This window comes from Ambystoma mexicanum, chromosome 5q (assembly GCF_040938575.1).
Source record: "Ambystoma mexicanum isolate Mex_15411 chromosome 5q, UKY_AmexF1_1, whole genome shotgun sequence".
NCBI lineage: Eukaryota > Metazoa > Chordata > Amphibia > Caudata > Ambystomatidae > Ambystoma > Ambystoma mexicanum.
Genome location: NC_090933.1, coordinates 97960311 through 97987126, shown reverse-complemented (window position 1 = coordinate 97987126; position 26816 = coordinate 97960311). Strand labels below are relative to the sequence as shown.

The 26816-nt window shown below is 47.9% G+C and overlaps 1 protein-coding gene across 4 annotated transcripts in view; it reads right to left on the bottom strand.

Moving 5' to 3' along the window:
• The window catches only part of PLEKHG4B (pleckstrin homology and RhoGEF domain containing G4B), a 646071-nt gene that overhangs the window by 114197 nt on the left and 505058 nt on the right, over positions 1 to 26816 (bottom strand). For all 4 annotated transcript variants that reach the window (XM_069620594.1, XM_069620595.1, XM_069620596.1 and 1 more), the window contains one exon: positions 3876 to 3965. In XM_069620594.1, the coding sequence (XP_069476695.1) occupies positions 3876 to 3965 (90 nt within the window). The remainder of the gene's footprint in view (positions 1 to 3875; positions 3966 to 26816) is intronic.

The following is a 26816-nucleotide window of genomic DNA, read 5'->3' as shown; positions in this document are numbered from 1 at the left end:
TGAAAAGACTGGCTTTGAGCGCGAGCTACTCCCCCAAAATTTAATCTCATTTTGCACAATTATTTACAAACTTTGTGGGAAGTTTGAGGGGGCATGTCTATCTCGCTGCCAGGCATTTGGATCTAGTTTTCAGGTTTGGTTTTGGAACTATTCTAGGGTGGTCATTAGCGCACCGTCGGAGATCGATCCCACAGATTTAACTCCTTTCTGTTCATAATCACATGCTATGCAGATTTCGCCATCTAGTGGCTTGTCCAGAGTATTGCAGATGTTGTCTTCCAAAGTAAAAGATGCCTTCGCAAGGGGCGATGGTAGTTCATTAATCTTTCTAATAGCGGTAACGGCTATTGGAAACGTTACCTTTAATGTGAGGCATTTTGAGGAGTTGTGATGTATTGGTTGACATGGTGGTAACATTAAACCGTGTAAAACTGGGGTAAGATCCCACTCTGGTGCTTGATTAGTCACTGGTGGGTGGGTGCGTTTGATACCCTTCATGAAGGCCTAGATGAAACTTTGTGATAAGCTATTATGTACTCTACAAGGGCTGCTAGATTAATTTTAATTGAATTAGAGGAGAGGCATGATCCTAGTAATTCCACAAGACATGAAACTATGTTGACTTGACTAGTTTACTGGGTCTATCGTCATCATGTTTTTTAACCAGATTAAACATATCTTCCATTTATTAAAGTAGCACATGTTTTGTTTTGCTAACAGAATGAGATAAATGCAGGGCTCCTTCATTCCTTACAGTTTCATGAAATTTCTTTTTGCAATGCACTTTGGTCTTTATATATAAAGCAGAATGTATGTATGTGTGTATGTATGTTTGTCCGGCTATACAAATCAACACTCTTGAACCCACGTCTACCAAATTATGCATGGATTCCTCTTTTGTCTCGGGCAACATCGTAGTCTATGTTTGGATGCAAAAAGTGTACTCTGTAGACACCTTCATTTACTGATGCTCACCCCGATTCACTACAGTAGGTAGGCCACATTTGGAAAAGTGTCTGAAGCAAAATGTTCGATGTGTTGGTTTTTCCTTCGAAATGTATTACTACTGTATACACTTTGAAAAGTGTTTAATGCATTTGTAAAGGAAATTTGTTTCAACATGCCACTCCAAATATGGGAAATGGCAAGGTTACAGTTTATTTAAGCTCATTCACAAGAAGAGAGCACAGTCAATCTTTCTTGTATATTTTCTCAAATGTGCAGAAGCCATTGAGTGACTAAAACATGCCGCACAAAAAACAAACATCACCTAGAAAAGCTCCAACTGATGCAAAGCGAAAATCAATATATCAAGAGCTTCTGAAAAACAAAACCAGCAGCAAGGCTTGCCGCCCAGAGGACAAGAGCAAATTTCTCCAGTGCAAATGAGATGCCAGAGCAAACCGAAGCAGGACTTGCTAACATGAGGATAAGAGCAACATACTCCAGGGCACATGAGGCACCACTCGATCAGGACACGGACAATGGCGGGTACCCCAGCTAGTAGCTGATAAAGAAGAAGTAGGGCCTGGAATAGTTGCACTCTTTCTTGATGGGAAAACTAGAGCGAGTTCGGTTTCATATTCACAATCAGAAACTTCTAGACTTTTTCTGGATTTCAACAACTATGCTTCATTGAAAAACCTAGTTCGTATAGTAACAAAATTGTAGCCTAAGTGTGTTATATGCATTGTTTGGCGCTCTTCCCATATATGCGCCAGTCGGCCAAGTAGGAGAATCTGTGATGGTGGGTCATCAGTACAACCAGCACCTTTCTGAATACATTCTGTGCGAACCCTATCCCAAAAGGGAGTACTATAAAAAGACAGATTTCATCCTAGCTTGAACCAGAGATATTTCTTGTGTCCCTGGAACATAGAAATAAAATATATTTCTATCATGACGTCATCTGTTTTTAGTAAAGGAATTACCTCCTGAAGAGTAGTGATTCTGAATTTGAGGCTTAAAGCAATGGTTTGCATGCCTTCTGTCAAGGACAGGCCGCATCTTGCAGTCTCTTTTGGGAACAAGAAAATATGTTGAGTAGCTCCCTCAATGTCGCTCCCTTTCTGGTATTTCTTTCATTTCCCCTTCAATAGCATGTTCTTTATTTCCTCTTCTAGCAGGAAGAGGTGTTCCTTTTGAGTCAGGGATTTCTTGGGCACATTTTCTTTGGCAGAGATGTGAACTCTATGCAGCGCTTCCTTTTCACCTTTTCTATGACCCACTTGTCTGCGGTCACCTCCCCTTCCACTTGTGGGTGAACGCAGACGTTCTTCCCCCTACTAGGGAGTGTTGGGAGGTGGATCGAGAAAGCGATGTTACGGTTTAGTCGGCATCCCCCCCCCCCATTAGGATCTTTAGAGGGTTTTTTTTACTTTTGTCTGGGGCCTAGCCTGCAACCTTTCTAAATAAAAATCATCCACTGGCTTGTTTCAATTAGGGTTGCCTGGTGCTGCAGCCTAATCCCTGTGACTCAAAGCCGCGTATACCTCTTCCTCACTGCAGCTCCCGCTGCTCATCTTCCAGCTGCCTCTGCAGCATGTAGGCTATTATTTACACTTGCATTGGCAGCCTGTTGTGCTTTGATTGCCTGTGCCTTGGTCATAGTAGACTCCGGCATTTCCTGTATGAGATTATGCATTTCGCCCCATTGGGCCCTAGTGTATCTTGCCATCAGTGGAGTAGCATTAGCAATTATAATGTCTGCTTTCTAGGTAGCTATCCTCGTACCCATAAAGCAGGACAATTAAATGTGGAAGTTGGTGCTTTGTATCTTTCTTTGCGGTAGTTATTGCATGTAAATCTGGTTGGGACCGTGTTGCAGGATTCTGCATGGTTACTATCATCTAATTTGTACCAGACTGCATAACTGGGATGCTCTGTGAAATTGTTTTGCCTCTTCAAGGGTTTCAGACTCCTCTTCCCCTATGTCTCAAACGCAGAAACCTTGAGGTCCTTAATGAGGAACTAGCCCGCACAGCGCAGGTGGTCCACCTACTAATCTTTAAGGTTTGTGATTTAGACCTTAGGCAGGCTGCATACTGCTCCTGTAAACTGTTTTTGGAGAGATAGTGGTGGCACACAGAGTGGGCGTCTGTCTGCACAGGCAAACCTTGTATTGCACTTGGGGCCACATTTAAATGGGGGTTCGTCCATGACGACTCCAGGTGCGGGTGGGTGGTGGGGAGGAGGGGCAGGGACTTTGTGTATAAAGTAAAAGTGTACCAGAGTTCCCAGTTATCTATTCATTCTCACTTCTTACCGCTGAACAAAAACGCCTCGGTTTGACTACTGATTCCGTCACAAATCTCCAGCAATGTATATGAGACGTAGCCATTTACCTTTCCAGATGTTACACCATGCACCTTTTATGTAATTAAATAGTGCAAGTGTCTCACTTCTAGTTTGCACTCGGGCGGCTGGCCGCAGCATCCAGGACGAGTTGTTGTGAAATTTTAAAAATATTTTCCTCGCCAAGCGGTGCCGCAGTCGGTTTCTAAAGTTAAACGCCAGCACCGTACTCCTGCAACCATCCAATGGTGAAAAAAAAAAACACATCCTGAGGGTACAGACACAAGGAGTACGTGTGGGCACATGTACTTTTAGGAGGGGGGTAGTTCGACAGACACGCCCCTGTCAACAACCAGCATTTACTTTGTAAAACTTCGGACCAACCACTAGATGGCAGAATATGGAAACCATGTAAATCTAGTCTAAACAGATTCACAAGCCGCAGAAACAGTTATAAGTGAATGAATTATAAACATGGTCAATCGAATAAAATGCTTTTATGATGTTCTGAATTCTGCTTCACTAGAGCCTAAAGTTATACGAATTGAAAACATGCAATTAATATATTGAATTGATATTACCTTAAAAAAGTTATTCGCATGACTAATTAGCAGGGCATCCGACTGCGGCTTGTTCTTGCTGTACAGTGCATACATGCCAAACTGTTCTTCCTAAAAATATTTTAAAGAAGAAAAATTAAAAAAAAGAAAAGCAAACAATCAGTTACTTGTCTGCAGTGATGTGTTAGCATTGCAAATAAAAGTATTCACAAAAAACTACATTGCCACCAGAGGGCGCTGTAATCAAGCCGACATGGGAAATGAATGGTAAAGTGTAACACTGAACAAACCCAGCTTGGAGTAGAACGTTGTAAAAAATGAGCATTTCACTATACGGTAAAATTGTCTTAATGACACCAACACAAATTAGCAGATAATGCCTCGCCTTTATTAAAGCGTTGTAACGGGAATTGCACAGGGTATGCAATCTTATATGGCAGAATTATTGGCCAGGGAGGCAGGTAGATTTTTTTCTGTGCTTCACCGGCTTAAGACCAATGTTGTGCTGGGGGCTTGTGGAAAAGTATAATGCCCCTTTACAACGTGCGCCTAAATGTGGCTCGGCTGTTTAAGACCTCCCACGCCTGGTGTCGTACGGGATCATGAAGTTGAAGGACAAACAAGTAAACCTATTTTTAAATTGCATAAACGAGAAATTATCAGGATGTGCCGGACCTTTGATACTCGGCCCTAGATGATCAGATATCGTATAAAAGAAGGATGTTTTTAAATACTTTGATAACTTAATGCTGGATAATTTGTGGACACCTTTGTGGTGGCGCCAATGGGCACAGGACACTGGATTGGGGTTGAGGCGTTTATTGCGACACTTTACACAAACAGGGGCGAGGAGCTGGTACTCACAGTTCATGGAGCAGGTGCTCTCACAGTTCAGGGCCTATTGGATCAGTGCAGTTAGTTTCACTGCACTGGTAACACAGTATATGGTATTTACACCCTCTTACTTGCTCGAGCTCCCATGAGGCTTATTGTCAGCTCCTGCATGAACGCCCAGCAAGTAGAGGAACCTGCTTATGTCCCAGGTTGCAGCTCAGGAGCTGCTTCTCTCTTCAAAGGAGGAGCGCTGGGACACGACCGTCCTCCTGGTCCTTCGCTCTGCGTCTCCCGAGCTTACGGCTCCCTGTGCACTTCCTGCACCTAAGCTTGTGAGATCTCGGATCCACGAGATCTCTGTAGAGACATCGCGAGAGCCTGCGCTCTCGCGAGATCTCGCGGCCCGATCAAGCTCTGCCCCCGCGCGCTCCGCGCGCACTACGGGACGAGCGGGAGGACGCGATAAGGGGCGTCCTGCATAGCCCTCCTGCTACGGGGCCCGCTCGGGAGACAGCTTGGACTGAGATCATCCCTGCAGCATTCTCTCTGCCACTTTAGGCCCGTTGGCCTTTATCTTTAATGCACACATGTTGGGTGCATACTGCATGAAACTGGTTAAGTAAATAAATACATCGTCACCAGATCAGAGGCTCCTGTCTTTATTGAAAGAATTATACAACATAAATTGGCGACGAGGATCACCACCAGAACCCACGGAAAAACATGCAAGGAGCAACGCCACCGCCGCCATTTCTCCAAACTCCAGGTAGGCCTGCCATTCCATGGCCACAATGGCAGCCCATATTCACGACATATGTGGAGGCTCTAGGAGGGGCGGGGTTTTCAGCGGCGAGGCGCAGGGCCATGCTATTAAATGCCCTGGGAGTGGAAGGACAGAGAATATTCGAGAGTCTCACTCCGATACCAGTGGCTGGCGACAATGACGATGTTTTCAAGGAGGCTGTCTGGAGAATCATAAAAAGTTTTGCCAGTAAAGAGAACACAGTGCTCCACCGAATACGGTTTTACACACGAAAGCAAGAAATATCTGAACCAGTCGACGATTACGTCACCAAGCTGAGGGAATTAGCGGCGCTGTGTAACTTTGGCAACAACGCGGAGAGTCTCATTTGTGACATGTTGGTCGTCCACACTAACAGCCGGAAGGTCCAAGATAAGTTTATTGTCGAAAAAGAACTGCAGTTGGAGAAAGCGATTGAGATCGCCAGGGCAGTCGAAGAAACGGCAGGAAGACGTAAGGAGCTTACTGGGGCCCAGGGTTCGGCAGAAATACAAGCAGTGGGTTACCATGCAAGAAAAGAGAGGCCGGCTGCTGACACGAAAGAAGGGAGAGGGAACAGAAAAGAACCCCTAAAGTGTCACAGGTGCACCAGCACGAAACACCTGGCGTTTGACAGGGAGTGCCCAGCCAGAGACAAGGAGTGCTCCATTTGCAAACGCATTGGCCATTTCTCCATCGTGTGTCGGTGGAGTAACAAGAAAGTATCCAGCCTCAATGCAGATCGCAATCCGGAGAAAGAGTCATCCTCCGAAGATGAAGGGAGACCCACGGTCATCATGGTTAACAGCACAAGAGCGAGGAGAGAGAAGCCCCACTGCGTGATCAAGATTGATGGAATAGAAACCAGGGTCATGGCAGATTCAGGGTCCGATCTAACGATCCTTCCCCTTCGCACGTACAAGGACATGGTGGGAAAGGAAAAGGTACAAGTGCTCACAACGAAGCACAAACCCACGGTGTTTGGAGGGGCGTCAGTCGAACTACTAGGATACATCAAAGCCAAAGTTGAATTCAAAGGAAGGGAAACCACAACCAGGGTCTATTTCAGTCATGAAGGCCCAGCAGTGCTAGGGTGGGACGACCAGGACAAGCTGAAAATCAGACTGGATCCCAGCACTGAAGAACAAGTCCTGTCAGTCAAGGTGACGAGAGGACACGTGGTCAAAAGCGACTACCCAACACTTTTCTCAGAGGAGCCGGGGCACATCAGGGGTTTTCTCCACAAGATAATACTCAAAAGGAATGCTGTCCCTGTAAAGCACCGAGTGAGGCCAGTACCAGCCACGGCAAGAGATACCCTTAGAAGTCAGCTGGAAAAGATGAAAATGGAGGGTGTCATAGAAGAGATCGAAGCATCAGAATGGCTGAGCCCCGTCGTGCTCATAAAGAAACCCCAATCAAAGGAACTCAGGGTATGCATAGACTTACGCAGCTTAAACTTGGAAGTCATCACCGATAACTACCCCCTTCCAAGCATAAATGAACTCATTCTGTTAATGAAAGAAGCCAGGATATTTTCGAAACTGGACATGAGGAACGCATATCACCAAATACAGCTACATGACGAATCGAAACCCCTCACGGCATTCATCACTCCCTTTGGCACATACCAATTCACCAAAATGCCATTCGGGTTGTCATCGGCAGCGTCGGCGTTCCAACGCATGATGGACGTCTTGCTGAAGAAAGTTAAAAACGTTGTGTACTTCCAGGACGACATCCTCGTGTATGCGGAGGATGAACAGACGCACGACGCCACATTGAGAGTGGTCTTAAACAAGCTACAAGAAGCAGGGGTGCGGTTACGCTATGAGAAATGTCTCTTCAGAGTGAAAGAAGTTGAATACTTAGGATATAAGATTTCAGAAAAAGGGATCAGTCCCAAACAGAATCTCATGCAAGCTATCATTAAAGCACCGGAACCAGTCAGCAAAGAGGAAGTAAGGTCATTTCTGGGGCTGGCTGAGTACTATGCGAAGTTCATAGCTAAGTTTTCCGAAACCACGGCACCCTTTCGAGAAGTACTCAAAAAGGACTCGGAATTTGTGTGGCAGGAACCCCAAAAGACAGCGATGGTGAAGATAAAACAGCATATCGTAGAAGCACCATGCCTCCAACCGTTTAATCCCGCGTGGGAAACGGTTGTCACCACCGACGCCAGTGCCTATGGACTGGGAGCAGTGCTAACACAAAAGAAAGGCGACACCGAACATGTAGTGGCCTTTGCATCGAAGGCATTATCAGAGGCGGAACAGAACTATTCCACTATTGAAAAAGAAATGTTGGCCTGCGCATGGGCGGTGGAACATTTCAGGACATATGTATGGGGCACCAGATTCAAGTTGATGACTGATCATAAGCCCCTGATCCATATGCTTAGCCTGGGAGGCACAAAAGTATCCACGCCCAGATTGGCACGCATTGCAGCCAAGCTGCAAGAGTACACGTTTGAGATCCAGCATATTTCAGGCTGGAAAAATTCACAAGCCGACTGCATGTCGAGACTGCCGGAGGGTAAGGATAAAGCCACCACTTTCCTCCACGGAGAAAGCATAGTGGCATCGATTACGGACGTGAGAGCGCCATAGTACCTGGAACTCAGTGAGAGACACTGGGAAGAGGAAGATGGAAAAGACCCCACCATGGCCATGATCCGAAAATGGACCAAGGAAGGTTGGCCAAGTGAAAAGGCGTTACCCGAGGGCATGAGACCCTACTGGAAGGTGTCGGACGAACTATCGGAAACGGAGGGAATAATCATGAAGTCAGACCAGATTATTCCTCCCTCAGGAATGAGAAGAATCATCCTAGGTAGAGCACACGCGGGCCACCTGGGAAACACCATGACCCGTCGCAGAGTGAGAGAAGCCTACTGGTGGCCATCCATGGACCAGGAAATTCGATCCATGATAGAACGTTGCCATGAATGCCTCAACAGCGACAAGAGACTCAAGGTTCGCCAAGCACCCCTAATACCCACAGAAATTCCAGAAGCGGTGTGGTCAAAGGTCGGCATCGACTTCATAGGACCTTTGGAAGCAATGGCACCTGAACACCGGTATGGTGTAGTACTGGTTGACTACCTATCCAAGTGGGTGGAGGCCGCGTTCGTCCCGAACATAACCACGGCAACTGTTATAGAAGTACTGACAGACATCTTTCAGAGGGAAGGTCTTCCCAAGGAAGTAGTCACCGACAATGGGGTGCAACTAGTCTCGAAATACATGGAGGAGTTCTTAAAAAGAAACCACATAAAACAAAAGAAAGCGGCCCTGTATCACCCACAAGCAAATGGGCTTGTCGAAAGGGCCAACAGGTTCATAAAAGGCGCCATCCAACTGGCGACAGCTTCGGGCATGGACCCGCTCAAAACCACCAAGGAGGCCATAGCAGCCCACAGACTCACAACCAATGGGAACACCCAGATATCCCCGTTCAAAATGTTGAGAGGGAGGAGTGCAGCATCCACGGTGATCCCACCATGGTTGTCGAAAATACGAGAGGATGAAGTGGTGGACATGGCAGAAGTAGTCTGGAGAATTGAAAGCGATAAGACATGCATGAAATCATGGAGCGATCAAAGAAGAAGAACCAAGCAGACGTCAGATATCGGAGAGGGAGACTTGGTCAAAATCCAGTTACCAAAGAAGGATCAAAGCACGGGGTCTCGGTTTAGCCGACCCATCAAAGTGATTCACAAAGGGACAAACCACATCCGCACGGAAGATGGGCGAGCGTGGAATCTAGAAAGAGTAGCATTATACCAGAAGAACCGAGGAAGAGCAAAGACCCCAGAGAGACCACCAGCGGAAAACGAAAGGGACTTTGGAGCAGGCGAAGAAAGAGAACCAGAAGGAGACGACAGAGAGAAGGGTGAAACAGAAGTTGAACCGGAACCATTGGGTGAAGATCCCGATCAGGAGCAACGAGAGAATTTCACCCGGACTGTTGATCATCCCAGAAGGGAACACAGAAGACCGGTGAGATATAATGACTATGTTTTACAATGATTTGATGTGCGTTGAAAAGGGGAGATGTGTAGAGACATCGCGAGAGCGCAGGCCCGATCAAGCTCCGCCCTCGCGCGCTTCGCGCGCACTACGGGACGAGCGGGAGGACGCGATAAGGGGCGTCCTGCATAGCCCTCCTGCTACGGGGCCCGCTCGGGAGACAGCTTGGACTGAGATCATCCCTGCAGCATTCTCTCTGCCACTTTAGGCCCGTTGGCCTTTATCTTTAATGCACACGTGTTGGGTGCATACTGCATGAAACTGGTTAAGTAAATAAATACATCGTCACCAGATCAGAGGCTCCTGTCTTCATTGAAAGAATTATACAACAATCTCGCGTGTCAGGTCCTCACAACCTTCAAAGAGAATTTGTACATGACTGTATGTGGAACTAGTATTATTGATTGTGGTTATATTGAAGGTTATATAGCTTTGATGGAGACTTTCAACAACTGTAATAAAGTTAAAGCTTCGAGTTTATCATATTTCTTTCAAAAAGTATGTGTGGGTGATTGGAAAAACACCACTCTTGTTCGTAAAATTAAAAAAACGTTGCAGGTAACCACCTGCCCCGAGGCCCTCCACCCTCACCCGTATTGCTGCGTAATATACACGGCATGCGGCAGAGCGGCACACAACGGGAAGGATTAAGTCATGCTCTAAACCCCTGGTGGCCACCCGAGCCTTGTCGCACTGCATCTCGTTCTCAGCTTCCAGGCAGTAATGCAACACAAAATGATGGGTGTCGGACCCCTGCAACGTGTAACCACTCTCCGACAGAGGAGTGCCCAAACCAATAACGTACACTCAGACCACAGCATGTACATCATTTATATTGTTAGATGGGTTCATATTTGAGAAACCATTAAAGAGGTTGAGTGTTGCTTAAAACTTGCCACTATTTCTGAGCAATTTCAATGGGAGTTGGGTTTGTCCTCCAGTAACTTTTTGGGAAATGGATGATGGTACGTTGTGCGTTATAAAGTGTACTATTTCAACAGCAACTGCCAAAACTGGAAAGGATTTGCCCATTTTTAGAAATGGGGTAATAGTGCACCTTAAGCTAATACTAGTGTTCTACTAACATTGGTCCAACGGTAATACCAGCGTCCACATGCCCAGTAACCGCTTTTCCAATACCTACTAATCTGTAGCACCTTACTCAGTACTGAGGGTAAAAAAATCTTCTGGCAATACCCATTCCCTCTTCGTGCTGGGGGAAGTGGGTGGGGATGATGGGCCAAGCCCCAGCTCAAGGAAAGCAGCACCCCATCTCTTCAGGGAACCTAATCATGGCAATTTGCATAAAAACAAAGAGCATTTTGGGAATCTAAAAATGACCACATGTTACATTTGTAATATATCTGATATGAATTTAGCATGAAACAGTTCTGATCAAGTAATGGAAATTGGACTCTGTACTATTTCCATATGTCTCAATAACCAATAATGAAAAAGAAAGGTCTATAACTCCCAAGACATATATACCCATTTGGACAGCATATCAACAGGATGTATGACTTGCGCTTTTTCTGCAGGAACACTTAATAACTTAAACTTTAACTCAGCTTGGATTCCAAGCCTGTAGTGAGGGTGACCTGGCTGCAGATTTTGGGGACTGCTGCGCTAGCCTAGCCTGGGGGTTTGATCCTTGGGACAGGGGGAATAGGTACTCAGGACAGACCAGCTGTGTCTTGTTCTAGCCAATTTCCTACCCTGACCTTACTTTTCTAAAATTCTATTTCCCTTTGCAACTGGTGGCCACTACTTTTCCCTTCTACTTTCCTATGCTCATTTCCCATTTTCTTTTGATCTCTGCATCTCAATCTCTCAACCAAATAGCTATCGCTCTTAATATCTCACTGTCATCTCTACCACTGTCTCTCACTTACCTCCATTTCTGGTACAATCCACACACAGCCCCACCTGTTGCCAAAGCTTCTGCATCTAAGTTTGCACCTTACACCCCGACTCACTCATTCTCACCTCTACTTCTACCTTTCACTATTGTGCTCCAGTGCTCTTTAACTCTTCCTCAAATTCTCTCAATGGCATAGCTACCTCAATCACTCATCTCATTTGCATCTGTCCTCTTTTCACCTCCATCTCTATCAGCCTCTAACTTCCTCCTGCACCTCTGCCCTCCTCTCCATGTAAAATCTCCCAGTCAACCTCTAACCTCTGCGTCCCTCCCTCTGACCTACAGCCTTTGCAAATGTAACTTATTTTATCACCTGTATTGCTGTATCTCACAATTAGCATATATAACACACTCTAACCCATGCTCCTCCCAATTTGCCTCTTATCCCATTTCCTTTGCTACATCTGTCCCCCTAAACGCCCTCTCACTCAGTCTGCCTATAGCGTACTCAGCTACTGCTACCCACTTACCTCAACCTCTTGCAGGTTTCTCTGCACCTATTTCACTGTCCTTGTCCCTCTTATGTTGCTCCAAATGTACTTCTTAATTGCATCTCTACCTTTGGTTGGGTCAACACTATCTCCCCAGTATATCTGTCAATGCCTCACAACGATCCCACCCAGTCCGAATTTTCATCCTCTCTCCACCTGTGCCAATCACCTCCATCTTGCCCATAGTCCATCTCAGTTGCACAGTTCTGCTGCCATATATGCAGCTCCGATTCTCCCCCTGCCCTTTTTTCACATAGGTTTCTGATATCCATGCTTTTGCCTCCATCTCCCATCTTTCATTTCATGCATACCTCACCCCAATCTCCCCCACGAACATTGTCTGAGACCTCAATACCACCAAGTGTCTACCTTGCTGTAGATACCATTTAGCATTGACATTTATTAAATGTATTAATACATTTATAAATACGATTTATTTAATATCTGTTTAAAGTCCTCATCGTCTGCTATATTTAGTTATTGTTTATTTATATATTGCTTATACAAAGGTGAACTGCTTCAAAGTGGGAAGGTAACAAGGTAATACAGTAATCATTCTTAGGCCTTGAAGATTCCGAATGATCTAAACAGAAAAACTAGCATACTAGGCCCGATGACATTTCTCCTAGTGCAAGTGCATGAAGTGGTACAATTGAGCCAAACTCGGGAAGGGGGGATGGAAAAAAGGTGGGGGGTGCGGGGGAAACAGGACAGACAAACTAACTGGTACTAGTACATTTAGGTCATGCATGTGTAAAGAGAGGTGCAGATACGGGGGGAGGGTTGCGGGGGGCAACAAAGAGTCCGGTCCAGCAGGGCCCTGGGTTAATTGCAGAGAGGTTGCCCCGGTCAAGGAGCATAAGCTGACAGGGCAGTAATGTTGAACAAAGTGCAGCAGCCAGGAGGCAAGTGCAAAGGACTGGCAGTGTTAGGGAGGAGAAGGCGGGTGGGGAGAAAAGAAAGGAGGTTAGCAGGGGAACGGGAGAGAGAAGGCGGAAGAGAAAAGGAAGGTCTTGAAGAGTTTTTGGCACTTAAGGTGCTCCGGCTCAGGACAGAGAGGCTGGGATGCTGTTCCAGAGGGAGGCACCTGCAGAGGATAAAGATCTACCCCCAAATCTCTGTTTGTGAAAGCGGCTCATCTGCAGAGAGTTGGAGGAGGACTAGAGGAGGACTCTAGAGGGAGAATATTTAGGAAGAGCGCGTTGTAGATAGTGCGGCCCACGGCCCTGGCCCCAGAAAGCCTTGTGGATTATGCAGAGGGTCTTGAACTTGATCCTTGCAGCCACAGGGAGCCAGGAGGGATTTCAGTGCCGGAGAGATGCGGTCCCAGGGCTTGAGGCCAAGGATAAGTCTTGCAGTTCTGTTCTGGATGAGTTGTAGAGGACGGAGAGTAGAGGTAGGAAGGTTGAGAAAGAGGCTGTTGCAATAGTCAAGCCTACAGAGAACCAGGGATCTCGAGGTGATGAGCGTCTGGGGGAAAGTGAGAAAGGGTAGAATACCTCTGAGGAGGTGCAGTTGTTAGTTGGACATTTTGGAGATGTCTGAGATGTGAGAAGAGAACGATAGAGTCAAAGATTACCCCAAGAATGTTTGCCTCATTGGTAGGTGGGGCGCAGGGCCAAGGGCAGCAGGCCAGCGACAAAGTGGGAACAGGGGTCCCAATGAAAATGATCTCTGTTTTACTGGCATTCAGGCATAGATTGTTAGCAGCACACCAAGCCTGAATTGCGGATAGACAGTCAGGGATGAGTGAGGAGAAGGATGAGGGTAGCCTGAAAGAGCTGCGTGTCCTATGCATAACACTGAAAAGGTGAAGGTAGATATCCTGTGGGCCAAGGGGGCCATGTTGATATTGAAGAACCAGGGGGAAAGGTTAGATCTCTGGGGGACACCACAAGTAGAGAAAGGGCTGAGTTCTACCTGGGAGGTCCGGTCAGAAAGAAAGGAGGTGAGCCAAGTGATCTGTGATGCCCAGGGTATCACTGGGACTTTTGATCAGGATGTTGTGGTTCACCGTATCGAAAGCAGATGAGGGGGTCGAGAGGAACGAGGACAGAGGGAGAGTTGGAGTCAAGATTTACGAGCAGGTCTTCACAGTTGTTCAGAAGAGTAGTTTCCGTCCCTCTGGACGCTCTAAAGCCAGACTGATTGTCAAGGAGAGAACCAACAGATTCAGTATGGCGGGTACGTTGAGTGATAGCCAGCTTCTGCAGGAGTTTTCCCAGGAAAGGGGTGATGGAGATAGGGTGATCGTTTGCCGGAATGGACGGGTCAGCAGAGGGTTTCTTGAGCAGAGGATGAACAAGAGTGCTTGAGAGGAGAGAAGAAAACTCCAGTGGCAAAAGAGGTTGCAGAGGTTGGCCAAAACTGGAGCGAGAGTGCTAATATGGTCCTTGATGGTTTTGGAGGGGAAGGGGTCCACCTGTTTGAAGGAGGCTTTCATAGACCGTACTGAGACCTCATCAGGTGTGACAGGGGAGAGGGAGGAGAGAAGAGGGGCAGGGGTGAGGGCGGCCGAGGGGGACCCAAGAGATGTTGGTGCAGGGGGGAGCAGAAGAGACAGAGGACAGGATGTCCTGTGTTTTGGTGCTGAAGTGTTCGCCAGGGCTGAGTAAAGGGCCTGGGTAGGTGCAGTAGAGGATGCGGCTGCAGTAGAGTAGGGTTGGCCAGTACCTTGCAGACTTTGAAGAGTTTGGTCGTGTTAGAAGCCACAGAGATGCAGGCTTGAAGGTAGCCTCTTTTCTTGGAGCGGATGCAGAGTCTATAGTGCCTTTGAAAGCGGCAGGCCAGTTTATCAGAGGGTGAACCTGAGGATCACAATTTCTGTTCTGCTGGTCTGCACTTGCGTTTAAGGGCAGCCAGATCAGAGTCATACCAAGAGTTGCACTTTTTGGTAGGCCTCAGTTTGACCCTCATGACAGGGGCAAGAATGCCAAGAGTGTTGGAGAGGGACCGATGAAAGTTGTCAAGGGCTGTATTAGGGTGGGAGTCAGCCGCAGGAGTACAAGGAGGAGAGTAGGTGAGGCATAGGCAACCGTTGACACTCTTTTCATGGGCTGGATGACTTTGAAGGTAGGAGGTGGTGTAGGGTGTGCTATTGCCAAAGGGGGAGAAGCTTTAAGTGAAAAGAGAATGATCATTCCTTGAGAGCAGGGGAGTTGCTAGGTCTGGAAAAGACCTGGGGCTAAGCTGATGTCGGAACTGTTGGGACTGGGGGCTAGCTAGTCTTTTGGCTGTAGCTCCTGAGATTCTATTCGGGGCTACAACCAAAAGATCAGGGGCTATAGCCCCCTTAGCCCCCCCCCCTAGCAACGCCCCTGCTTGAGAGTGAAATAGTGAGAGGAATAGAGAGTGGGATGTCTGTGGTGATCAGAGCATCCAAGATGTGGCCAGCAGTGTGCGTTGAACCAGAGGGTAGAATGGAAAGACAAAGGGATGCACATGGGTTTCAGAGAGGTCCTGAAGAGTCAGGAGAGTCAAGATGGATGTGAAGATCCCCCAGAAGGAGGAGTTGGGAAGAGGAGGAGAGGAGAGAGGGGCCAGGTCAGCCCATTCCGAGAGGAAGAGGGTGTGCTGGCCTAGCGGTTGATAGAAGGTGGCCAGAGCAAGAGAGGCTACAGGTGAGAGAGAGAGCCTGTAGACCAGGCATTCCAAGAAGGAGTTGACCTGAGAGGGAATAATGGAAACAGAGATTCACTCAGGAAAGATCAAAGCTACTCCACCTCCTGGCCTGTTGGGCTTGGGCTCAGAGAGTATCAAGGAGGAGTGTGTTAAAACTCACGACAGAGCTGTCCTTAAACCATGTCAGTAAGAGCAAGAACATCAAGGCCCAAGAGTTCCAACAGGTGGCAGATGTCAGAAGAGTGCTTGAGTGCAGAGTTCTTTAACCAGCCATCTTGTACTATGTGCCGACACTGATCTGTTAAATGGTAAACTTGGCACTACAGGATAATGCCAGAAAGGCTCAAAGCCGCAGCAGCTGGCCCCTACAACAGCCACCCGAGCCATGGCCCAGCCTGGAAGCTGGATGCATTTAAAACAAAAATCGCAGAACTTGAAGTAGCAGAGCAGACAAAACAGAAGCTCTCTCCAAGAAGGGTTCCTTCGCCAACAGGTGGAAACAAAATCTGAAAGTGAAACTGTAAAGTGAAGCATGTCGGCTTGCACACCATCACCACACTGGGAATCAGCTAGAACAACATGCTACTGTAGGCTGTTGTAAACTAGATGATTAAAAACAATCCATTCGGGTTTCCGAGGATTCCCAGCCAGACAGGTAAGAACGTGCTAAAGTATGTGCTTCGATAAAAACATACTTCTATATATAAAGACCCAATACTGGGGATCCTCAATTTAAAACCAGCCGATGTAACAGTTCATAATTCAATCTTAAACTATAACTATACGGAAAGCAGTTTGTGTAGAAAAAGAAAGAAGGGGTGGGAGATGTATTGTACTGCACTCGAAACCTGGCTCCATGTGGCTCCACGTTCAGTGTAATTAAACTTTACTTTGCCATTTGAAAATAAATAATTATTATTATCATTATTAGAATTGTTTTTTTTATAATACGCTTAATACCGAAGAGGTTTCCAAGTGTGGACCTGGGTTTCGAACCTGTGTTGCTCTGCGTCCTCTTGCTTCCACAAGACGAGCGCATTGCCAGTGAGTTATACTACCCGTGAAAACCTATTCCAAAGTAGAGTTCAGAGTTAGTGTTCCCAAACATTTACTTGGTTTTTAAGTTTGTCGCATTTGCTCTGCGGACTAGGTAGGTGCTGCCAGGGATCCTCTGAGCCCTGCACGATCTGCCAGCATTTTATTCGACTTTGTTGGCCTTCTGGCTGTGTGTCTCCCTCTCGTTGTCCCTGTTCCTTTTTCTCTTCTAGTGCCTACCGCCTCCCAACCCGCCCCCCTTCCCTGATTGGTTGTATGTGCGTGTGCCTTCTTGGGCCTATTGGCTGTGTGTCCCCCCTGTCCACCACTTCCATTTGCTCTGTGGACTAGGTTGGTGCTGCCAGGGATCCTCTCTGTGCCCCGCATGATCTGCCAGCATTTTGTTTTACTTTGTTGGTCCTCTGGCCGAGTGTCTCCCCCTCGGTGTCCCTGTTCCTTTCCTCTTCCAGTGCCTCCCTGCTCCCGCCTCCCAGCCTGCCCCCTCTACCCCCATTGACCCATTGCTTCACTTAACTGACCCTCCCAGGGCAGCCCTCTGCCCAGCAGCCCCTGTGGCTAAGGGCCCCTAGGCAAAGAGCGGCTCCTACAGAGGCGGCTCCAGCTAGTGTCTGCAGGTGTCAGCAGGTGAAGCCAGTGGCCAGCCGTTAACCGGCAATGACTAAAGAAGGTAGGAGTGTCCCGGTTAGGTATAGAACCACACTGTACCCTGCAATACCTGTCCATTTAGCAATCTCTCAAACTTAGGTGTGTTTTTATCTCCTGTTTTTAAATTGCACTGGGAAAGTATATACATTTGCACTGTGAAACCTAGGCCTTTTACCCCACTAATCAGGACTCTCAAACCTAGGTGTGTTTTTCTCCCGTTTAAACTGCATTGTGAAAATATTTAAAATTGCATTGTGAAACCTAGGCCTTTTCCCCACTATTCAGGAGTCTCAAACTTGGGTGTGTTTTTCTCCCGTTTAAACTGCATTGTGAAAGTAGCGCTGTTCTCCTAGCAAAGCACTCATCTAGCGAAACTTTCTACCACTACTTAAGTGTTTGGCGTTGTGTCCAATTGTATACTTGTCTCATCCCCCTCCGTCTCGTCTGCATGCACCCTGTCCTGTGTCCTTCCCTAGTGTTCTCCCCTACCCCTTCCCTCTCCCCGCCTACTCTATGGTGATCTCTGTCTCCCCTATCTTTTCTAACTGCTTCTCTATCGACTATCCTGCTCTCCTCACCAAATCTGGTAGGAAGAAGTTTAAAAAGGACACCCTGGTCTCCAACCCAGGCCTCCCTATCGCTGACACCTATATATCAGTGCCTCCTCCAGGCAAACTTTCACTAAAATCCTTTGTCGTTCCCTCGCCTGAACTATGGCCTCTACATATGGTCTCTGTGCTTTGTCCATTCTCTTCTTCTTCCATTAATGGTGGTGTCTGATGCGAGGTCCTCCTGGCCTCCTTCCACTCCTCTAAGGTCATCATTAATGTTTACTTGAATAGTACCGTCTTGGTCCAAGGCCCTCAAGCCAAACTTCTCTTTGATGGACGCTTCCTGCGCCTCATCAATTTCCTGTCTTCTCCTGCTGTCCCCTCTCTTCCCTCCATGGCTTCCTTGCCTCCCCCTGCTGTCTCCTCCTCAGCTACCTTCCCCTCTCCTCCTTCCTCTTCTGACCACCCCCCCCCCCCCTTGGGCTTCTTCTACACCTCTGCAGGGTGTACCTCTGATGTGTACCCCTCCCCAGAAGTCTTTCAAGGATGGCAACCTTCTCCATATTGCCACTCTAAACTCTCGCTCAGCTGTCAAACACTCCTCTGACACCTGCTGCCTCCTGGAGGAACTTGACCTCGATCTCACTGAGACATGGTTCACGGCCAGCTCTGTCACAAGCTTTGACACTCTGCTCCCTGACGGCTACAAGATCCTCTCCACGCCCAGATCCAACCGTCCCCAGGGGGTGTAGCCTGGATATTCCCTGAGTGTATTCCTGCCTCCGTTATTCCTACGCAAGTCTACTCCTCTTTCGAATACCTTGTGTGCAGGCTCTACCTCTCCTGGCCATTCCCTTATGTGGCTACCATCTATTGGCCACCTGGTCAGATCTCCTTCCTCTCCCCTCCTGGTCTCAACGACTCAACTCCTCCTCCTTGGAGACTTCAACATATATTTATTCTCTCTCTCTGCACGGATTTCTGCAACCACTCCTTCACCACTGGAGTCTTCCCGGTCAAGTGGCACAGCGAGTAGAGCGCTCGCTTTGACATCCGTGCAGAGCTTGCTAACGCAGGTTTGAATCCCAGCGGGGCCAAACTCAGCCTTTCATCCTTCCGAGGTGGATAAATGAGCACCACACACCGTGGGTAATAATAAGCAGCGTTCAGATACCTGAGTGTTTGTAGCGCTATATAAATGTGAAATTATTATTATTATTCCCCTCCCCCTTAAGCACTCCCCTGTGCACCCTTCTAAGAAACACTCTGCCGACCCTGCCTACCCAGCTAACTATCATCCAATCTCCATCACTCCTTTCCTGTTCAAACACCTGGAAAAGCTAGCCATCTTCCAGCTTAATCTTCACACTGAATCTGTTGGTTGCCTCCATGACCATCAGTCTGGCTTCAGAGCTGCCAGAAGCACAGAAACTGCTCTTCTTAAGATCCATGAAGACCTGCTCTCCAACCTTGATTCTAACACCCCCTGTGTGCACATCTTATTTGATCTCTCTTCTGCCTTTGACACGGTCAACCATGCCATCCTGCTCAACTGTCTCCGTGATAACCTGGGTAGCACCGATCAGGCCCTGGCTTGGCTGACCTCCTTCCTCTCCGATCGACGCTCCCAGGTCCAACTCGGGTCCTTCCTATATCACTACCTGTGGTGTTTCCCAGGTGTCTAACCTCCCTGCCTGGTTGTTCACCCAATACCTGGCACTTCTTGCCCACCGCATTGCCGCTCTCTGCCCCAACTTTCAGTGCTATGCGGATGACACCCAAGTCATTTGCAGGCTCCCTTCCGCCGCCTCTTCTCCTTCTCTCATCTCGGACGGTCTGTCTGCTATCCACGAGTGGTGTGCCGCCAATGATCTCTGCCTTAATGCCAGTAGGACTGAGATTCTCCTCATCGGCACACCCACTCCCTCCTTTCCTGTCACTCTCTGGCCGATCTCTCTTGGCCCTCTTCCTGCTCCCACCTGTGAGGCTAAAAACCCCTGGGTCATCTTCGACTCCACACTTTCCGTCTCTCCTCACATCTCTGACATCTCTAAGAAGCCACACTACCAGCTGCACCTGCTCAGAAGTATGCTTCCTTTGCTCTCCTTCCCCCAGAAGCTCACTGTCTCCAGAGCTCTGGCGCTCTCTAGGCTGGACTGCTGCACCAGCCTCTTTCTACATCTGCCTGCCTCTACTCTCCGCCCTCTGCAACTCATCCAAAACAGCACAGCGAGACTTGTCCTTGGCCTCAAGCCCAGGGATCATATCTCTCCAGGACTGAAATCTCTTCACTGGCTCCCAGTGGCGGCGAGGATGAAGTTCAAAACCCTCTGCATTGTCCACAAGGCCTTCTGGGGCCTGGGACCTCAATACCTTCAACTCTCTCTTCCTAAATATCTTCCTTCTCGAGCTCTTCGCTCATCCGCCTCCAACTCCCTCAGGGTCAGTCGCTTCTCCAAACAGCGAGTTGGTGGTAGATCTCTTTCTTCTGCTGGGGCCTCCCTCTGGAACACCCTCCCTGCCTCTCTGAAACTTGAGTTGAATTTGTAAGGGTCTATTTCTGTGAATAACTGATGGGAATATTGGCATGTGCACACCTAGATAGAATTGTGAATATTAGCATGTCCACACTTAGAATTGCGAATATTAGCATGTCCACACCTTGACAGAATGGTGAACATTAGCTTGCGTCGCATCTGGATGGGATTTTGAATGTAGGCATGTCCACGCTTGGATAGAATTGTGAATATTGGCATGTCCACACCTAGATAGAATAGTGAATATTAGCATGTCCACACCTAGATAGAATAGTGAATACTAGTATGTCCACACGTAGATAGAATAGTGAACATTAGCTTGCGTCGCATCTGGATGGGATTCTGAATGTTAGCATGTCCACGCTTAGATAGAATTGTGAATGTTAGCATGTCCCCACCTAGATAGAATTGTGAATGTTAGCATGTCCACGCTTAGATAGAATTGTGAATATTAGCATTCCCACACCTAGATAGAATTGTGAATATTAGCATGTCCACACCTAGTTAGAATAGTGAATATTAGCATGTCCACACCTAGATAGAATAGTGAATACTAGCATGTCCACACTTAGATAGAATTGTGAATATTAGCATGTCCACACCTAGATAGAATAGTGAACATTGGTTTGCGTCGCATCTGGATGGGATCTTGAATGTTAGCATGTATGCCAGTAAGACCCAGATCAGGACAGAGCCGCAACAGGGGAGACTACGCAACCCGAGCGCTTCAATTCAGGATAGAGACGCAAATTAACCAACCCTACTAACAATTTCCCTTTCTGCATACACCTCTCAAACTCCAAACCAAACACAACCAAAACCTACAGCACAACAAACCGCACACACTTCACTACATTGCAACAACAAAACAAAAACACACATAGCCTTGCACAACAGTACACGACGACTACCAGCCGCAAACACCCCAGGCCCAGCCAACGGACCCACCGGGCTGAGGCCGCCAACAGCACATCACTGCTCTCTTGCACTTTTCCTGCTTCCTCCCACTAACTCAACCTCCCGTCCTCTTTCAGAGCCGCCAGAGCGCCAAGGGACCACTACGGTGGTGATAGTGCGCGGTACAAATGTCCTTTAACATTAACATCTCCGGTTCCGGGAGCACCTCAAGACCTTCCTCTTTGCTTCTGCTTTCTCTCTTCATCTCCCCTGCTGATTTCCTGGCTGAACCTGAATTTGCACTGGTTACCTGGCTACCCTCTGATCTCGGGCCCAGGTCCCCTCCCCACCAGTTGCACACCTGCACTGCCCCCTGGCAACCATTGCACTTGGGACTGTTTCTGTATACCTTCAGCCCCTAAAAACACTTGACCTCTGAAGTCTACTCTTACCCCTGCACTTGCCACCAGCTGGCCAAACTTTTTTATCGTCCTTATTTATTTTACTGTTATTTTATGTACTGCACCCTCCCCTTTTCCCTCTGCAATTTTCCCCTTCCCCCTGCACAATCTCAAGGTCATCTGGCCTAGTAGGATCGCTGTCTGTCTTCCCTCTGTTTCCCCTCCCTTGCCTTGAAACACTTGTGTATAGGCGCGTTATAAATGCCATGACATATCATTTCACCATATTAGAATTACAGCCAGGTAGCCAAACTGTCTCTGGCAACTTTACTTGTGTGGTCCTTCGATCAGTTTTAACTTTCTTGAATGTCTAACGCCTTTGAGAGTAAGTCCAAGCACACACTTTCTTGTAGTTCACTGTACTCTAGGAAGGTGTTCTCCTGGTTCATGCAGTCAGCAGTATTGGTCCTGTGCAGTGTCTTAATGAGCTGTCGGAACAGTCTTTTTCCACTGTTCCTGCAGCGTAGCAGCTTCGCTTATTTATTTCACCATGGTTTTCCTGAACCGTCCACCCTCAAGATGCAAAATGCGTCAATCTGTCTGTCCTCCAAATTGCTAGGGGAGTTTTTCCAAAGTCCACTGGAAGGTATGACTTAACAAAACTATCCCAATGGTTTTTAGTTCCCCCAACTCTTAGTATCAATCTGCACTACTCATGGAACCCTGGTAGAGTGGCAGAGCAGTCAGGATTAACACAAGAGGAAGATGTGAGCTGTAGGTAAGTACACTGCACCTAGTTAGTAATGCACATCAAAGAAACACTCAATAAACACATTAAAATAAATATTTATTATATTTACACAACAATGACTTTTAAATACTTAGCACATTGAACCAAAACAAATAGAATTACTTTAGGATACTTTTCAAACGCCACTGATTAGTTTGTAGTTGCTAGCGGTTACATTTGTTACAGTTTTTTTTAAAAATTATTTTTATTGAATTTTTCAACAAATATAACAATCCCAATGACACCACCCTTCCCTCCCCCCACTCCCTCGGTGCTGCCTCAGTTTTTCCGTTGCGCCATGTGGCCGCGTTGTGTCTCTGCGGGTCATTGCAGGTCTAAGAGTCTTCGGTGTTGCGGACGCCATCCGATCCTAAAGTCGTCCCTCAGAAACGTTAGTACGTCCCCCCACTCGCTTGCAAAGTTCTGCATTGCATTGTTCATTGCGTATGTGGCCCATTCCTTGCCACCATCTCCCACACTTTGCGCAACCAACCAGTCTTGGAACGTCGGTATGTTTGAACTTTTCCAACTCTGGGCTATAATTGTCATTCCAGCTATAGTGAGCATCACCCGGGCTCTTTCTCTGCCTCTCGGCTCTCCTATCGCTTCTTCTGTTCGAAGGCCCACTAGGGTCCATTCCGGGGGCGTACTCCCCCCTGTTCCAAACACCTGTTCCTGCGCTTGACGAATTTCCTTCCAGAACGTGCATTTTTGGGCACCTCCACCAAATATGTTCCGCTGTGCCCTCTTGCCCACAACCTCTCCAGCAGATCCCCGTTGTCTCAGGGTATATCCTGCGCAGGGGAGCTGGAGTGTAATGCCACCCATAGAGTATTTTGTACCAGGCTTCCTGGGTTTGTGAGGCTCTCGCTAGTTTGGGGATTTTTCTCCATAGTTTCTCCCATTCCCTCTTCTCTATATCACCGCCCAGTATATGTTCCCATCTTCCCATATAGGCCCATTGTGGCCTCGGGGTAGCTTCGTCCAGTATCTTATATAGCTTTGAGATTAGCCCTTTCGAGCCGTCATTAAGAATTTCTCGAAGGGGGTTGGTAATCTGGCGGCCGCCTCTTTATTTGTGGGGTGCAGGAGCCAGTGGCGCAGTTGGGAATATCTCAGTCTCTCACCCTCCCCTAATGCGAAGTCCCTTTTACAGTCTATGAAGATGCTGATTTCCCCCCCTATGAACATTTCTCGCATCCTCTGGCAACCCCCTCCCTGCCAGTTCCTGAAAGCCCCACTCTCCAGCCCAGGAGTAAATTCTTTATTGTTGAATATGGGTGTGAAGGGGGACGGATAAGTTGTGATTTCCTTTTGTTTGACCAGCCTGTCCCAGTTATCTGCAACTAGTTTGGTGATGGAGCTCTCATACATGTGTTTTGGTCGGTGTTGCTTAGGTAGCCACAAGACCGCCCCCAAGTCGTGCTTTGCGACTGCCCTGTCCATTTTAACCCAGTGTTTTTCTTCCCCCTCATGGAGCCACTCCCTAATTACCCTTAGCTGGGTTGCCTCATAGTATTGTCGGAAATTAGGCAGGGCTTGTCCCCCTTCTTTCCTCTGGGCCATGAGATGCTGCCTACTTACGCTTCCTCTTTTTCCCTACCATATGAACTCGTTTGTTATAGCCTGGAGCTCCCTGAAGAGGCTTGCTGGAACTATTTGGGGGATAGCTTGAAATAGGTAGAGCACCCGTGGCAGTGTGACCATTTTTATTACCGCCAGCCTCCCAAGCCAGGAGATCTGGAGATTCTGCACTTGTGGAGGTCCTTTTTAATACTTCTCATGAGGGGGGGAGGGGTAGTTTGACACACACCACCCTGTAAGAGCCAGGGTTATCCTCACCCCCAGGTATGTGATCCCCCCCAGGTCGCCATGCGAATGGCGTTGACCTTTTTAGCTCTTCCCTCTCCTTTTTCCCCAGCGTCAGGTCCATCAATTCAGATTTGTTCATGTTTATGCGTAGTCCCGACGCTTCCCAAAATTCCTCGAGCAGTAGTCTACTCTGCCTACTTGACTCTGAGGGGTTGGTCAGGGTGAGTAGCATATCGTCGGTGAAGGCTGCAACTTTATGCTGTCTGCCCCCAAATGGAATTCCCGGTATTCCCTCCGACTCTCAAATAGCTTGTAGTAGGGGTTCTAAGTAAATTGCATATAGTAGTGGCGATAGGGGACACCCCTGTTTTATACCTCTTTGGATTTGGAACGGTCTCGATGCTGTACCGTTCACAACCACCCTTGCTTGGGGATCCTCGTAGTTTGCCTTGACCATCTGTAAACAAGCGCCTCCAAGTCCCATCTTTTCCGTGGCCTTGAAAAGGAACGACCACTCCACCCGGTCAAATGCTTTTTCAGCATCTAAGGATAATAGGGATGCCGGAGTGTGAGTTTTTTTCCACTTTTTCCACTAGGTGCGCCACCCTCCTTATATTAAATGCTGTTTGCCTTCCTTTTATAAAACCCGCCTGGTCCTGGTGTATCGGGTCCGGAAGAAGCCCCTCCAGCCTATCAGCTAGGATTTTTGTGTACATCTTAGCGTCCACATTAATAAGCGCTATTGGCCTATAGGATGATCTTTCCAGGGGGTCCTTTCCCGATTTCAGGATCAGGGAGATCTTCGCTTCTTTCATGGATGAGGCTATTTGTCCTCTATCTGAAGGAATTAAAGAGGTTGTCCATTGCGGTACCAGCAACCCAGCAAAAGACTTGTAAAAAGATGCCAAGTACCGTCTGGGCCTGGGGCCTTGCCCGCAGGCAGTTTTCTAATGACCCCCCCCCCTCACTTCATCCTCCGTTATCTCTTGATGTAAACCAATCTGGGCTTCTCTATCTATTTTGTGCAACCCTTATCTTTTCCAGAAATGCCTCCTGGGCTTGGGTGTGGGGGTTCTGTGATGTGAATAATGTCTCATAGAATTCTATTTGTGTGACCCTTTCGCCTGAATCTGTTTTTAGAGCTGTGAATGTATTTCTCGACGACGCTCCCCGGAGGAGACGCGCCAGTAGGGCGTCTGCCTTGTTCCCTTTAGCGTAACATTTTTTGTCTCTCAGAGTAGGGCCCCTTCTGCATTTTTGGTTCGTAAGATCCCCAATTGGCCCACTGCCCTCCTGTATTCCCTCTGGTTATTTCTGTTTGGAATCTCAGCCACCTTTTTCCTTGCCCCCTCGACCTCTGCCTCCAGCTGAGTCTCCAGGGCTAGCAGCCGTTTGTGTCTTTGTGCTTTGACTGCTATGATTTCCCCCCCTCATCCTGGCTTTAAATGCATCCCACCTCGTGTCTTCTTCCGTATCCCCCCTTTTGTTATTCTCGAAGAACTCTCTCATCTTTCCCTCTATCTCCTCCCTTATTAAGGGATCCCTCATCAAGTACTCCGGGTATTTCCATCCCCATATCCCCCTTCTCCTGTTTCCCAACTCCAGCTGCATTGATAGTATTTTGTGATCTGCTATTCCCATAGGGCCTACCTCCATCTCCTCGACTCTTCCCACCAAGTTCGCTGAGACCCAGATGTAGTCTATTCTAGACTGTGTCCCATGGACTTCAGAGAGGAAGGTGTAACCATCCACGTTCCCTTTCAGTTCCTTCCAGACGTCCCTCAGACCCATGCTCGCCATTCTGTCCCTCAGCCCTGTTGAGGCCACTGCTCCTCCACCCGTGCTCATGGTCCCCCCTGATCGGTCTTTGGCCCTACCCCAAGCTATGTTTAAGTCACCCATTATGATTATCTGGCCCCTTGCATACTCTCCTAGTTTTCCTAAAATGCCCCGCAGGAAGGAATCTTGTCTGGAATTGGGTGCGTAGATGACCCCTATCGTATATGTTGCGTCTCCCATTTTGCCTCTTACTATTATAAATCTGCCCTCATTGTCCTTAAGAGTCTCCTCCACCCTGAAGTTAACCGTATTCCTGAAAGCCAGCGCCACTCCTCCCAATTTTGTGGGCCCTGATGCCTGGAATACTTGGTCGAACCCCGTAGCTTGAGTTGGCTCTGATCTCTATGGAACAAGTGTGTTTCTTTTAGCCCCAAAAAGTCTCGTCTTCCCCTTTTCGTGAATTGCTCAAGCTTTTTCCTCTTCAGCGGGGAATTGAGACCCCTGACATTATGAGTTACCCATTCAAATAGTGATTTCTCTCCTACTCCTGCTGTGTGTCCCCCCCCCCCCCCCAACTCTTTCCCTCCATCCGTTCTCTCGGTTCCGAGTTCCCGGTCGCAATATCTACTTTGTTCCCTGGGTAGCACCTGAAGGATCCCCTCTCCCCGCTGTCCCCCTCCCTCTCCACCCTCCTCCCTTTCCCTGAAGGCCTTACCACTAGGTCTTCCCGTCTCCCTTCCCCTCTCCACAGGCTTCCTCGCCCTTACCGAGCCCATGCTGTTTGCTCGTATTTGCTCCTCCCCGCCTAGAAAAAA